At 50.7% G+C, this 12,320-nt stretch overlaps 1 protein-coding gene across 6 annotated transcripts in view; it reads right to left on the bottom strand.

Moving 5' to 3' along the window:
• Window positions 1-12,320, bottom strand: part of PIGV (phosphatidylinositol glycan anchor biosynthesis class V) — a 34,372-nt gene that overhangs the window by 15,813 nt on the left and 6,239 nt on the right. For 4 of the 6 annotated variants that reach the window (XM_040979638.1, XM_040979636.1, XM_040979637.1 and 1 more), the window contains exons 3-5: window positions 10,373-11,491; window positions 8,318-9,138; window positions 3,894-4,006 (exon numbers count right to left, since the gene is read on the bottom strand). In XM_040979638.1, coding sequence (XP_040835572.1) covers window positions 8,857-9,138; window positions 10,373-11,491 — 1,401 coding nt within the window. In that variant the 3' untranslated portion in view covers window positions 3,894-4,006; window positions 8,318-8,856. Of the gene's footprint in view, window positions 1-2,103; window positions 4,007-8,317; window positions 9,139-10,372; window positions 11,492-12,320 lie in introns of those variants that run through there. The other 2 variants (XM_040979639.1, XM_040979641.1) reach the window with 2 other exon arrangements.

Raw genomic sequence — 12,320 nt, 5'->3', positions numbered from 1 at the left:
CTGCGGGGAATGAAGCAGTGGATGGAAAATCTTCCCATATATATATAGATCTTTATATATATATATATCTTTATATATAAATTATATATTATATATAATTATAAAATATAAAATAAAAATTATATTTATATATATAAATCTTTATATATATATATATATATATAGCAGCTTTAGAATCAAGCACAGAATTCCATAGCATACATTTCCACAAAATGCTGAGCTCCCTCATTTGTTCTGGTGACACTGCAGGCTCCTTTCCTCCAAGGATCTCCGCCCTTTCCATCAAGCAGCCCCAGGATCTGTCTGTCCCAGACTTAGGTCTGGAAGTTGAATCGGACTGTAACTCTCTCTGATGGGGACTTGTGCCATATTTCGACCATCTGATGACAGGACCTCCCTATTGCTCTGGACAGTCCATGTGCCCACCTTGTCAGGTGACATAAGCACCGTCTCTCAGCCTCTGCTGCTCAGGGATCTCGCGTCAGCACTGCAGCCAGGGACCCCATCTCAGGGGCTCCAAACCATTGTGCCTGTATCCAAGCCATGGAGCTTCACAAGGACATGACATGCGTTCTCCCCTCGGCAAAACCCAGGGGGATTCAAAGTGGTCACAGGAAATTCCTGTTATCTTTCCTCCATCCCATATTTCCATGAACCTTCTGATGTTCCCTCATGTTTCTCAATGCTGTAGTGACCAGGATGTCCTCTGGGTCCTCTCAGTGGACACAGAAGGTATTCAGGGAGCCTAAGACAGATAGATGAAAACTTTTCTGTTCAGAATTTTGTCCTCTGTGTCCTGCTAGTGAATTTCTCACATCTCAACCTCATCAGATGTGGGCCCATTGATCCAATTTCTGGTTACTTGGTCCAGTACTCCTTTGGAGCTACTTGTAAATGCATGAGGATTAATGCTTTAAGATCAGACTGTGCCACATGCATGCACATCAATGTATTTGCCCAGTTCTGTTACCTTCCATCTTTATGGGGAAAACATGAAGAATCTGTTCCACAAATATTCCCCAGATTTCTGCCTCTGCCAGCCACGTCTTGTGATCATTTCCACATACTCCCTTACGGGTCAGATGTCGCACTTGCCCCTTAGAAGCTCTGAGATCAGGGCCAGCGCTATGACTCGGTAGCTAAAACCTCACCTTGCACACACCGGAATCCCATATGGGTACTGGTTCATGTGCCAGATGCTCTAATTCCTATCCAGCTCTCTGCTTGTGCCTTGGGAAAGCAGTGGAGGACGGCCCAAAGCCTTGACACTCTTTACCTACTTGGGAGATCCGGAAGAAGCTCCTGGCTCCTGACTTTGGATTGGCTTAGCACTTGTAGAGTGAACCAGTGGATGGAAGATCTTTGTATTTCCTCTCTGTAAATCTGCCTTTTCAATAAAAATAAATAAATCTTAAAAAAAAAACCCTGGGCCCGGCGCGGTGGCGCAAGTGGTTAAGGTCCTTGCCTTGCATGCCCGGGATCCCATATGGGTGCCGGTTCTAATCCCGGCAGCCCCGCTTCCCTTCCAGCTCCCTGCCTGTGGCCTGGGAAAGCAGTCGAGGACAGCCCAAAGCTTTGGGACCCTGCACCCGCGTGGGAGATCTGGAAGAGGCTCCTGGCTTCGGATCGGCATAGCACTGACCTTTGTGCTCACTTGGGGAGTGAATCATTGGACGGAAGATCTTCCTCTCTGTCTCTCCTCTCTGTATATCTGCCTTTCCAATGAAAAAATAATAAAAATAAATCTTTAAAAAAAAAAAAACCCTGATATCGAAGCCTGGTTATGGGTCTAGTGCCAACAAAGGCTGGATGGATCCTGAAGAGGACTGCTCATCGTTGTGAGGCAAATCTTCTACTCCAGGAGAGATCATGACAGATTTTATGTCAGGGAAGGCTAGTCCTCTCCAACACGTGCGGACCTGAGGTATCCATTGGTCATGGAGGTTCAGAAATGGGAATTGAAGATTTTCAGCTCTGGGTCAGGTCAGATGCCCCTGTTTCAAGTTTTAGGGTCCTACCCCTTCCCAATCACATGGCAGACTCGTGTGTGAATCTACAAATTCAACTGATCAAATTCTGTAACATGCACCATTTTCATCAGCAAGCCAGGATGGTGACCACAAGAAATAAGAGATTCTTTTATGCCCATCCTCAGAGTTCTTGAGTTCTCTAGTCACAATCTGAGCTCAGGGCTTAGAGACCTTAGTTTGTTATTTCTGAAAGGACTGAGGCCCAGAAGGGCCTGTCTCCAACCATATTCCCATAGTCACAATAAATGCTGGAGGAGTCAAGTGCAGCTACCGCTTGGCCCTCCAAGGCATCCACTTTAGTTGGCACTTCATCACACAAAGCCACAGGTGACAATTTGATTCCGCATTATGCCCCAGCATACCACGGGTTCATAACACTGCATTACACATTGCCAGAGTTGTTAGCAGTCAAACCCACTGACACCAGGAAGCCAGTTCCCTAATCTCACTTATTTTTTGTGGCTGTTTCTGCACACACACCCCTGCCCCAGTAATTTCTACATCATCCAATCAGTGAGATGGAACTCACAATAACCCTTTGCAGAGAGAATTTGACATGAAGAATGGTCAGGATGCTTAACGAGGCTTAAAGGTGTTAACTAGATAATTACAAGGATTCAAAAACAAACCCCAAGGGTATCCTGGAAGTGGCAACAGCCTCTGTAACTAACAAGACTGGGAGAGCCAAAGGAACACTTTGCAATTCTAGAATGAAGAAAACTGGAAGGGCCTGCAGAGCTAACACTCAGGCCTCTAAGCCTGGGCTGTGGGGAGCGGGGTGCTGCTGCTGCTTTATGAAGGAAGGAGTAACTTTTAGGTGCCTCCCACAGGAACAGGAAACAAACAGGATCCAGTCCCTTCTTCCTCTGGCCACACTATCCCCCTCTAGTGGCCAAAGGCGAGCATACAGGCAATAGAGTGCATTTGCACTTGTCACAGCTCCAGTATCTGATAAAGCAAGAAGGGGCAGAGAGGGAGGGCTGGGGGTGAGACGGTAACTAGCGCAGAGATCTCTATTGAGCATTTCAAGAGAGAGTTGAGCTGCGGTGAGAATTACGTGGCTGCAGAGTCACAAAGGGAGTCAAGGCCAGGGATTGTGTAGCCTTTCAGGAATGGAAACACGGGGCCAGCTCTAGACCACAGCGAATACAAGGCTGAAAAGTCTGAACATGGGTGCTGGAAGACAGTCATGCCTAAGTCAGCCATCATGTGAAGAGTGTGGTTCTCTCACCAGCTCCCAGGTAGCCCCAGTGTGCTGAGCCTTAGACAAGGCATGAGGTCACTAACACATCAGCTGGAGGACTTTATCTGGGAAGGAGATGGAGTCTCATGTGGGTCTGATTAGAAGCAAACAGAAGAAATCTCTTGTGATGATTGATTTCATGTGTCGACTGGACCCAGGACCCAGATACTTGCTTAAATGCTATGAACAAGTTTCTGTGATGGTATTCCTTCAGATGAGATCAACAATCAGGAGATTTCTGAGTAAGGAGGATTACCCACAATAGTGTGGGTGGGCCTCGTCCAATCCATTGAAGGCCTGAACAGAAGTAAGGCTGACCTCTCAAAGGAGAGGGATTCTGCCAATAAGTGAGTTTTGGACTAAAAAATGTACGTCAGCTCTTCCGTATGTCTCCGGCTACTGTCCTCCCCTGCAGTTTGCCTTTCCCAGACAGCTTCATATACTGCATTTCCTTATCACACATGCCCCAGGTTCGTAGCACTGCATGGCACACTGCCGAGTCAGCAGAAAAAGGAAGACACTTAAATAGCCTTGTACGCATGGATTTCCATGTGGGAGCCTATTAATGCACTCATCTTTTAATTCAATTTGCCACACATTTTTTTTTTCAGTCTACTTACTGTGAATGTATGCTTCCATATGGATCTCAAACAGAATCTCCAGGGATCCCAGATAGCCACAAGAGGCGCAGAGTGGGCAGTTTCATACTTCTTGATTTCAAAACAATGTGCCACTGGCATATGGACAGAAAGACCAAGGGTAAAACAGAGAGCCCAGAACAGCACTATTTGTAATAACCACAAGGTGGAAGCAACCCAAGTGTCCCTGGAGAGACGAACAGGCAGACAGCTACAATGGACAGCTACTCAACCTTAAACAGGGAATTCTGGTCCAAGTGGCAGCATCGATGAACCTTACAGACCTTGCACTAAGTGCCTTGAGCCGGGCACAAAGGAATATTATGACGCCACTTGCATGACGTATTAGGGTTCTACAGAGAGCAGATAGTACAAAGGGGAATTCATTATGGGAACTGACTCATGTCATTATGGCAGGTGGGAAACCCCATGGTAGGTAGTCTGCCAGCTGGAAAAGCTGTGATGCCAGGAATACATCTCGGTCGAAGCCCAACAGTCTCAGAATTAGAGCAGCCAAGAGAGTCTTGGTTCAAGGCCAAAAGCCTGAGAGCCAGCAAGGGGACCCTAGGTCTAAGTCCTGCAGTCCAGAGGCCACCAACTGATGAGCAAGCCTGGCTGAGTTCCCAGACTGACAGACAAGCTGGCCCTCCACGTGTGGTTTCTCAGTAGCCCCTGCCAACTCTGGGTGCCACTCTCCATGAGGTCATGTTTTCCCACCTGGTCTGCTCAGATGCACCAGCAATCTCACCCGGAAACAGCCTTGCAGACACATCCAAAATAACACTTGTCCAGGGGCACCAGACCATCACCTGTGAGGTCTCTAGCACAGTCACCTTGGTCGAGATGAAACGTTCTAGAGATGGAGAGTGGTTATGTTCACGCAACAGCATGGGCATGCTTAGTGCCACTGAAGAGTATACTGTTTTTCCTTTTTTTTTTTTTTAAGATTTATTTCTATATTTTATTGGAAAGTCAGATATACAGAGAGGAGGAGAGACAGAGAGGAAGATCTTCCATTTGCTGATTCACTCCCCAAGTGGTCGCAATGGCTGGAGCTAAGCCACTCCGAAGCAAGGAGCCAGGAACTTCTTTAGGGTCTCCTACATGGGTGCAGGGCATAGGGTCCCAGGCCTTGGGCCGTCCCCAACTGCCTTCCCAGACCACAAGCAGGGAGCTGGATGGGTTGCTGGGATTAGAACCAGCGACCATATGGGATCCCAGTGTGTGCAAGGCGAGGACATCATAGCCTTTAAGGCTACCGCACCAGGCCCTGAAATGTATACTGTTAAACTGAAAGTAATTGAAGGTACTTTAGCATGGACACATGCAGCCTTTTAGACTCCTGTGCTTTCTGCAGCAGGGGACAGCTGAGCTTTCTTCATGCAGGCTATCCTCCCCAAGGCCCTTCTCAGATGTGGCCCTGAACAGCAGCAGAGCGAGCCCCGGGGAACGAGACACAAGGGCTCTGTGACACTGACCATGGGAAAACATGAAGACTGCCCCGGCCCTTGGACTGGTCCCCGATTTCCTTTGCTGAAAGCCAGAACTGTGCCTATCCTTTCCTTCCTCTACCAGCAAATGCTGGGCGTTTGTAAAGCTCAGCGAGCTTGCTTTCTGGTCACAATCACCATGAGAAACCCTGCTGCAGCTGACCGAGACACTGGGCTGACTACAGAGATTGGGGGGCGGGGCTGTTTCCCTGGGGAGGAGTGGTGTGCTCTGAGAAACAGGTGTTTGGCTCAGAGAGGCAAACGGGAACACACACCAACCATGTTCTTGCCTTCTTGGTCCCACAGCCACACTTTACTTCCTAATAGAGCTGCTAGATTCGGCAAAAATACAGGCCAGGAGAGAGGGCATTGTAGCACATCTGGTTGAACTGCTGCCTGCAATACTGGCATCTTGGGAGTCCTGGCTGCTCCACTTCCAATCCAACACCCTGAGAAGGTAGCAGAGGATGGCCAAGAGTTTGGGCCTCTGTCACCCACGTGGGAGACGGAAGCTCCTGGCTTCAGCCTGGCCCAGCCCTGGTCATTGCAGCCATTTGGAGAGTGAACCAGTGATGTCTCTCCTTTTCTCCCTCTAAAACTGCCTTTCAAATAAAAACATTTAAAAGTAAAAAATAAACAGTGCTCGCTTCGGCAACACACACAAAAAAGTAAAATAAATCATTGCATGGAGATACAAATATATATAGTTTTAAGTCTGCACATGCTCAGTACAGATTTAACCTTTTTCTTCCAGTATTTTTGGTTCACAGTCAGGTGAATGCACAGGCGGGAGCTCAAGGATACAGAGGCTTGGAGATTCGGTGTCGGGCTCCAGCTTGCAGAGCCGGTACACAGGGGAGCTGTGTGTGTGGGCTGGGCTCAAACACAAGGTCTCCCACTGGTGACATCTCAGTTCCACCCGGACTGAACTCGGCCTCCTGTACTATGACCTGCCTTCTAGGCCCGCTCTCTAACTGCCTGACCTTCAAAGCCAAGCTCCACATCAGGTTAGCGCAGGGACCCCCAGCCTGTGGGTTTCCAGTCACCACTTGTCCCATGACTTATCTTTCCTTAAGTGTCTAAGAAAAAAGTTTTTATGACAAGACTTTCAAGCAGAGAAGTATGGAGCAAGTTTATGTGTTGTTTTACTCCCTGGACTTACGCTTCTCTTCCTGGACTCCTGTCCCTGTGCATCTGCTAGCAGCTTGGAGACGGCATCAGCCCCCTACAATAGGTACCCATAACCGACTACTGAGAAAATCATCTCTGAATGCCTTGAGCCTGTTCACACACTGCACTTTCAGACGAAGGTGAGAGTCTGTTCAAAAAAAGAGGGACTTATTATTTTTTTTCCCCCAGGGGAACTGGTAAAGGCATGTCAGACACCCCGTCTCCTCCCACCTCCATTACGGAACAAAAAGCTTACTTGGCAGGTACCCGGAGCGTCTGGTTTCTGTTTAGCAGGGTCCCAGAAGGAAATGACTTTTCTCTGAAATTGTAGACGCCCAACCCAGCTGTGGCATTGTTAGACCTCAGGGTAAACAGGAAGCTTCCGGCCTCCGGCCCTTCACCTCCCTCTCCCAGACTATTGCAGATGGTAAAAGGGATGGTAAAAGGACAGCTGCTGGCCATAAAATCAGCCAGCTCCTTAGATCCCTAGAGAACAGCAACCAGATCTCCAAGGTTAAAGGAAACCGGGTCCTCCTGGGGTCGGACCAGGTGCGACCACCTAGCCAGGGTCCTGGTGGAGGGCTCTCAGGCCTTGTGGTCACTTGTTTTGGTGGCTGAGACCTAGTGTGAAGGCTACACTGGGACTACATGACTGGATCTGAGTCATCTCTTCTGGTAGAGGGATGAATGTCTTGATTTGTGTCCCAAACCAGGCAGAGCAGCCTTTGATGACAGAGGACCTCACGGCTGTTCTGAAGAGCTGGAACGCACCCCAACACGTCTGCACGTGATTGAGGGGGAGCAGGGAGGAAATCCCAGGACTTGCAGCTGTTGCTGAGGGAGGGAGGGATGGCTGCCAGCAGGAGGACACTAGGGCAGGGGTGATCAGCTTTTGCCAACAAGGGCACTTAGTGTCTTGGCAGGAGGCAGAGGGCTGCCCTGCGTGTATGTTTTTGGAAGCATTTGACTCTGGACCAAACTCTCAGCTGGGCTGGTGCTGCGGGGAGAGATGGAGATGCTGGCTGGCTGAGCTGACCACACTCTCCCACAGAGGGTGCTGGGGCTCAGCCAGGAGCTTCCCTTTTGCTGGCAGGTTTCGCTTTCTGTCATGCTTGATCGGAGGGAGTGTGTCAAAATTCCAATTCTCAGGGTTTCCCAGAAGCTGCTCATGACTGCCCATCTGTTTGGGAGAGCTTCTACTTATTGGCATTTCTGGCTCAACGGGAATGGGAGATGATGAGACAGAGCCAAACTCTAAATGTGGCTCCAGGAATGGACAGAAACAGCTCAAAGGGCCATTGGCCTTCCTTCATATTCAGTGACGTGTTCATCACCACAGGGGCCAGCACGCAGGCAGAGACTTCCCTGCCTTATTGACCCGCGCTGCCCACTGCCGGCTCCTCCAGGCAAGCAAGGCTCTCTGGGTGGCAGGAAAAGCGTGGCCTCTGGGTAACTTAGGCAGGACAGGGAGCCTTATGGTGAGGGGTCCCTGCCTTCTCCCCTCCAAGGACAGATCACTGAAGTTACTCATGGGGTGGAGGAGTTTTTTTCCTAACTGCCAAAAGCAGAACTGGAGACATTTCCTCTAATACCACGTGTTTAAACCTCCCCCAAGGTATTTAGGCTTGGGTCATTCTGCTATTAAAAGCAGCTCGCTCTGAAAATCTTAGCGCTGAAAGGGAACTACAAAGACTGCACAGTTCAGCCCTGGCTGCCAGTAACAGCATCATTTCATTAAACACCCACCTTGTCCTCCCTGGTTTTAGTTTCTCAACACGGTCCTTGGGTCACACAGCCACACGCTGGGGCTCCTGCAGCATCTTATTCATCCTTTTTTGTCTTCATAAAACCTTTTCCTATCAATAAGTACATAATTCATGGACAAAATTCATCAGAGACATCCAGAAAAGATGGTTCCTCTGTATTAAGGCCAAGCCGGAGTTTGGACATATAGGCCCATCAGCTAGAGCTTTGGGTGGAATCTACACTTGTGCATCCACAGGGACTGGCAGCAGCCATGAACTGTCTGTCATGCTGGTTGGCTGGACAGGCTCAGGTATGCTTTAAACCTGCAACATGGCGTCTTCACATAGAGCCGAAACGGCCCTTCCTCTGTAATACGTCTTGGCCAGGACCAGAAGGGCTCTCTGTGACACACTCCTCGAACTCCCATGCAGCCATCAGGGAACAAGAGGGGTCCTAAGGGACTGCAGGCAGCGCCCATACTCTCCCTTTACTTCCACACCTCTGCATTAAGCCTCCAGCTCATCCCTTCAGACACCAGGTCATGTCCAAGGCAGGAAGTTGCAATGAAGGAGTAGTCCCAGGAGCCAGTAAATCAGAAAGTAGCCTAGAATGCATCGGGTGACTGGAGAACAGGTTTTCCAGTTGTACAAAAGTCCCATGATACAATTTCTGGGGACTGTCTGTCGCAGTGGGAAGTCCCCTGCAAGAGGCCTCTCAGGCGTGGTCTCCAGGGTTCTCAACAGCGTCTCCCGACTCTGCAGCAAGTGTGCCGGAAACCAGTAGACGATAGGAGTGGAGGAGCCCAAGAACCTTGTGAGAACCTAGAAAGCACAAGGAGGGGAAGGCCCCAGGTTTACTACCAGGTCACTGACTCAAACTGGCCCAGCTTGAGTTTATGCTGGGAAAGCTGTTCAGCAGAGCTTATGACCTGCCTTACACAGGTGTGACAACAGCCAGGCCACCGCCACACTACAAACACGGCTCTGGACTCACTGCCAAAATAAGCCAATCAACACTAATAATTCCACCGGCTATTTTAGCCCAGGGCCTAGACTCAACCCTAGCTGTGACTTGGAGATTGGCAACATGAGGAAAGGGGAGGTAGGGACCCTAAGATTTCAACACTTTCCCTGCTAGGGGAGCCCAGAGTCAAGTCTCCAAAACAGCCCCCTCAGCCAGCTTGACAGACACTCTGGCAGCTAATCCATCTCACCCCACAGCATGTTAACTCCCCAGTCCCCTGTGCCTCTCACGCACCCTGCCAGAGAGCACCCTGCCAGAGAACGTCACAAAGTATTGTGTGCACGCACCTGCAGGAGGAAGAAAGTGCGACAGAGAGGTCAGCAGGGGGGCACAGGACTCCCTCAGGGTGAGACTGAAACTGGAGCCACAGCCCAGAACAGGATGTCACACATGAGATCAAACTCCCCACTCCGCCATCACCACAACCACCCCAAGACCCAGACACGTGCTTGAACACTGGGCACCTGCCTGGGCTCAGGATCCCTCCAGAAGTCAACAGTCAGGACACCCACGTGGGGGCAACGACACCCCACGGCAGGCGCCAGAGACGGCCTGCTGCAGCTCAAGTCTCAGTGGCAGCAGACTCTTCACTCACTCTCGTATCTTTGCCCTTCCATTGCTGGAATGTTCTTCCTCTGCCATGTAACTCTGGGCCTTACACGGAAAATTCCTACCTGCTCTTCAGGTCACAGCTAAGGCGCCTTCCTCAACTCCCCCAGTGAGTTCACCAAGGCTTCCTCTTTTCTTTCACAATATTTTTTTTTTCCACTCTCAAAACAGCAATCCCTTTCCCTTCTGTCCCTAATGTTATCTGTTAAATGTCTCCCTCTATTTACCATAAGATCCACTAGAGCAGAACTTTTCTTATTCCTGTTCCATCTGGCACAAAGACTCCCTGGCCCTGCCCCCAGCAAATACTGTGTGAAAAAGTCATGGACAGGTCACTCAGGTGAGTGGCTTCAGCCATCTTTCCCGTCCTCAGCCGGGGCTCTGCCTGGAGTCATCCCCTCCCTGGCCGGGATGCCGGCTCACCTGAACGTGCATGCAGAGCCCTCCGAACAGCGACAGCACGGCCGCGTGCACGAGGTAGACAAACACTTGAGGACTGAGGAATCCAGGCGCCGGCTTCTCCAGAGCCTCATTCTTGCTCCTTCGAAGGCCCAGTGTAAGGCAGAGCCAAGGGTGGGTGGTCACATACGTCCAAGTTGCCCAGGTGACCAGGATGGCCACTGGGGCAGCCAGTAGAAAATTAGGCAGTTGCTTGAGTTCGTAGTACCTCAGAAAGCCAACATTCCAGTAGACATCCTGGATGTAGTTGTAGATCAGGGGGAGGGCCCAGGAACACCAAGGCGGCTCCCTTCCCCCAGCAACCCGATAGCCCTTGTCCACTGCTAACTGCACCAAGGCCTTGGGAATGGGGAGGCTTGTGCCCTGCACACAGAACCGGCTGTAGGCGTAATACTGAAAGAGCACAAAGGGAAGGCTGAGTGCGAGCACCGACAGGCACACAGAGGTCATCAGCTTCCAGAGCGGTCTCAGGGGACTCCGCACTCCAAGAGCAGAAAAGAAGCCTCGACACTGAGCGTGCAGCAGGAAGCCAACATTGACTAGCCCGTTGGAGCGTGCACCGGTGGCCAGAGCAAAGAGGAGCCCACTCATCCAGACTCGGCCCCTCTCTAGCTGCCCCAGGGCACTGAAAGTCAGAAAGGCGAATAGAGCTTCCGAGTAGCCGGCTGCCAGGAACACATTGGCGGGGCTCAGGCAGAAGAGCAGCGCAGCGTAGAAGGCCTGGCGGGGACAGTGCAGAACCAGACAGCCCAGGTCATGCAGCGCGAGCGTGGCCAGCACAGAGAACAAGGAATTGAGCAACGCGACTGAAATCAGTAGGCAACTTCTCAGGCTCAGGAACCCCCGCAAGGGTCTCAACACCTCGGTCCCCACCAGCAGCGCCAAGGGGAAACCTGGGAAGAAGGCGAAGTTGTGCTCGTAGAGGTAGCCATGCTCAGCAATGAACAGGAAGTGCTCAGCATCCCAGCGAGACAGGCCGCCCAGGAGAACCTCCACGGCCTGGTCCGCACAGCCTGAGGGGGCCAGGCGGGGAGGAGAGAAGGCTTCCGCGTGATGATCCGGGATGATGGCATTGAAGACAGCCTGGGGAGTGGAGCAGAAAGAGCAAGGGCTTTACTGGAAAGAAAATAATAATTATCATGTAACAAAATATGGAGGAACAGACTTAAGAGTGGGAATGCGAAGCAGAGTTTGCATTAGTTGGATCTGAGTAGTCCGATGCTGTGTGGACAGTGGAAGGCAGGAGCCTGCGGGTCAGAAGAGATTTTGAGTTGGAGATGTAAGTTTTGGAGTCATAAGTGCATGGATAGAATTAATTAATTTGTAAGGCAGAGTAATTAAGAAAGAGAGAAATCTTCCATCTGCTGGTTCACTCCCAGCCATAACAACCAGGCTGAAGCCAGCAGTGTGGAACTCCATCTGGGTCTTCCTTGTAGGTGGCAGGGACTCGAGCACTTGGGCTGTCACCTGCTGTTTCCCAGGCACGCTAGCGGGGAGCTGGATGGGAACAGTGCAGCTGTTTCTAGCACTCCAGTATAGGATGCTGTGGTGCTGGAAGACACACTGGGTGCCCGGAGAGCGCTTAAGGGCATGAGACTGAGACTCAGACGAGAGATCTGAGAACTGTGCCGTGGACATGCCAACGCTCTCAGGCTACAAGGAGGGTGAGCATCCACCAGGGAAAGCAAAGGAAGTCGGTGTGGAGGCAGAAGCCCAGGAGAGCAGCCGGGTAAAGCATGGGGCGAACAACACGGTGAGGAGCATGGTTACTGAAAATGTAACACTGGATTTAGAAGGTGGCTGGTGAACTGGACAAGAGCATTCAGTGGGATGAGGAGGCCTCCACGCGATGGGGTTCCTCCCTAGGCGGGGTACAACGACACGGAGGGAAAACGGGAGATAATACATGCAA

Source organism: Ochotona curzoniae, unplaced genomic scaffold (assembly GCF_017591425.1).
Source record: "Ochotona curzoniae isolate NIBS_2020 unplaced genomic scaffold, NIBS_Ocur_1.0 contig_3255, whole genome shotgun sequence".
NCBI classification, from domain to species: Eukaryota; Metazoa; Chordata; class Mammalia; order Lagomorpha; family Ochotonidae; genus Ochotona; species Ochotona curzoniae.
The sequence above is the reverse complement of the archived record's forward strand: the minus strand, read 5'-3'. Positions and strand labels throughout refer to the sequence as shown.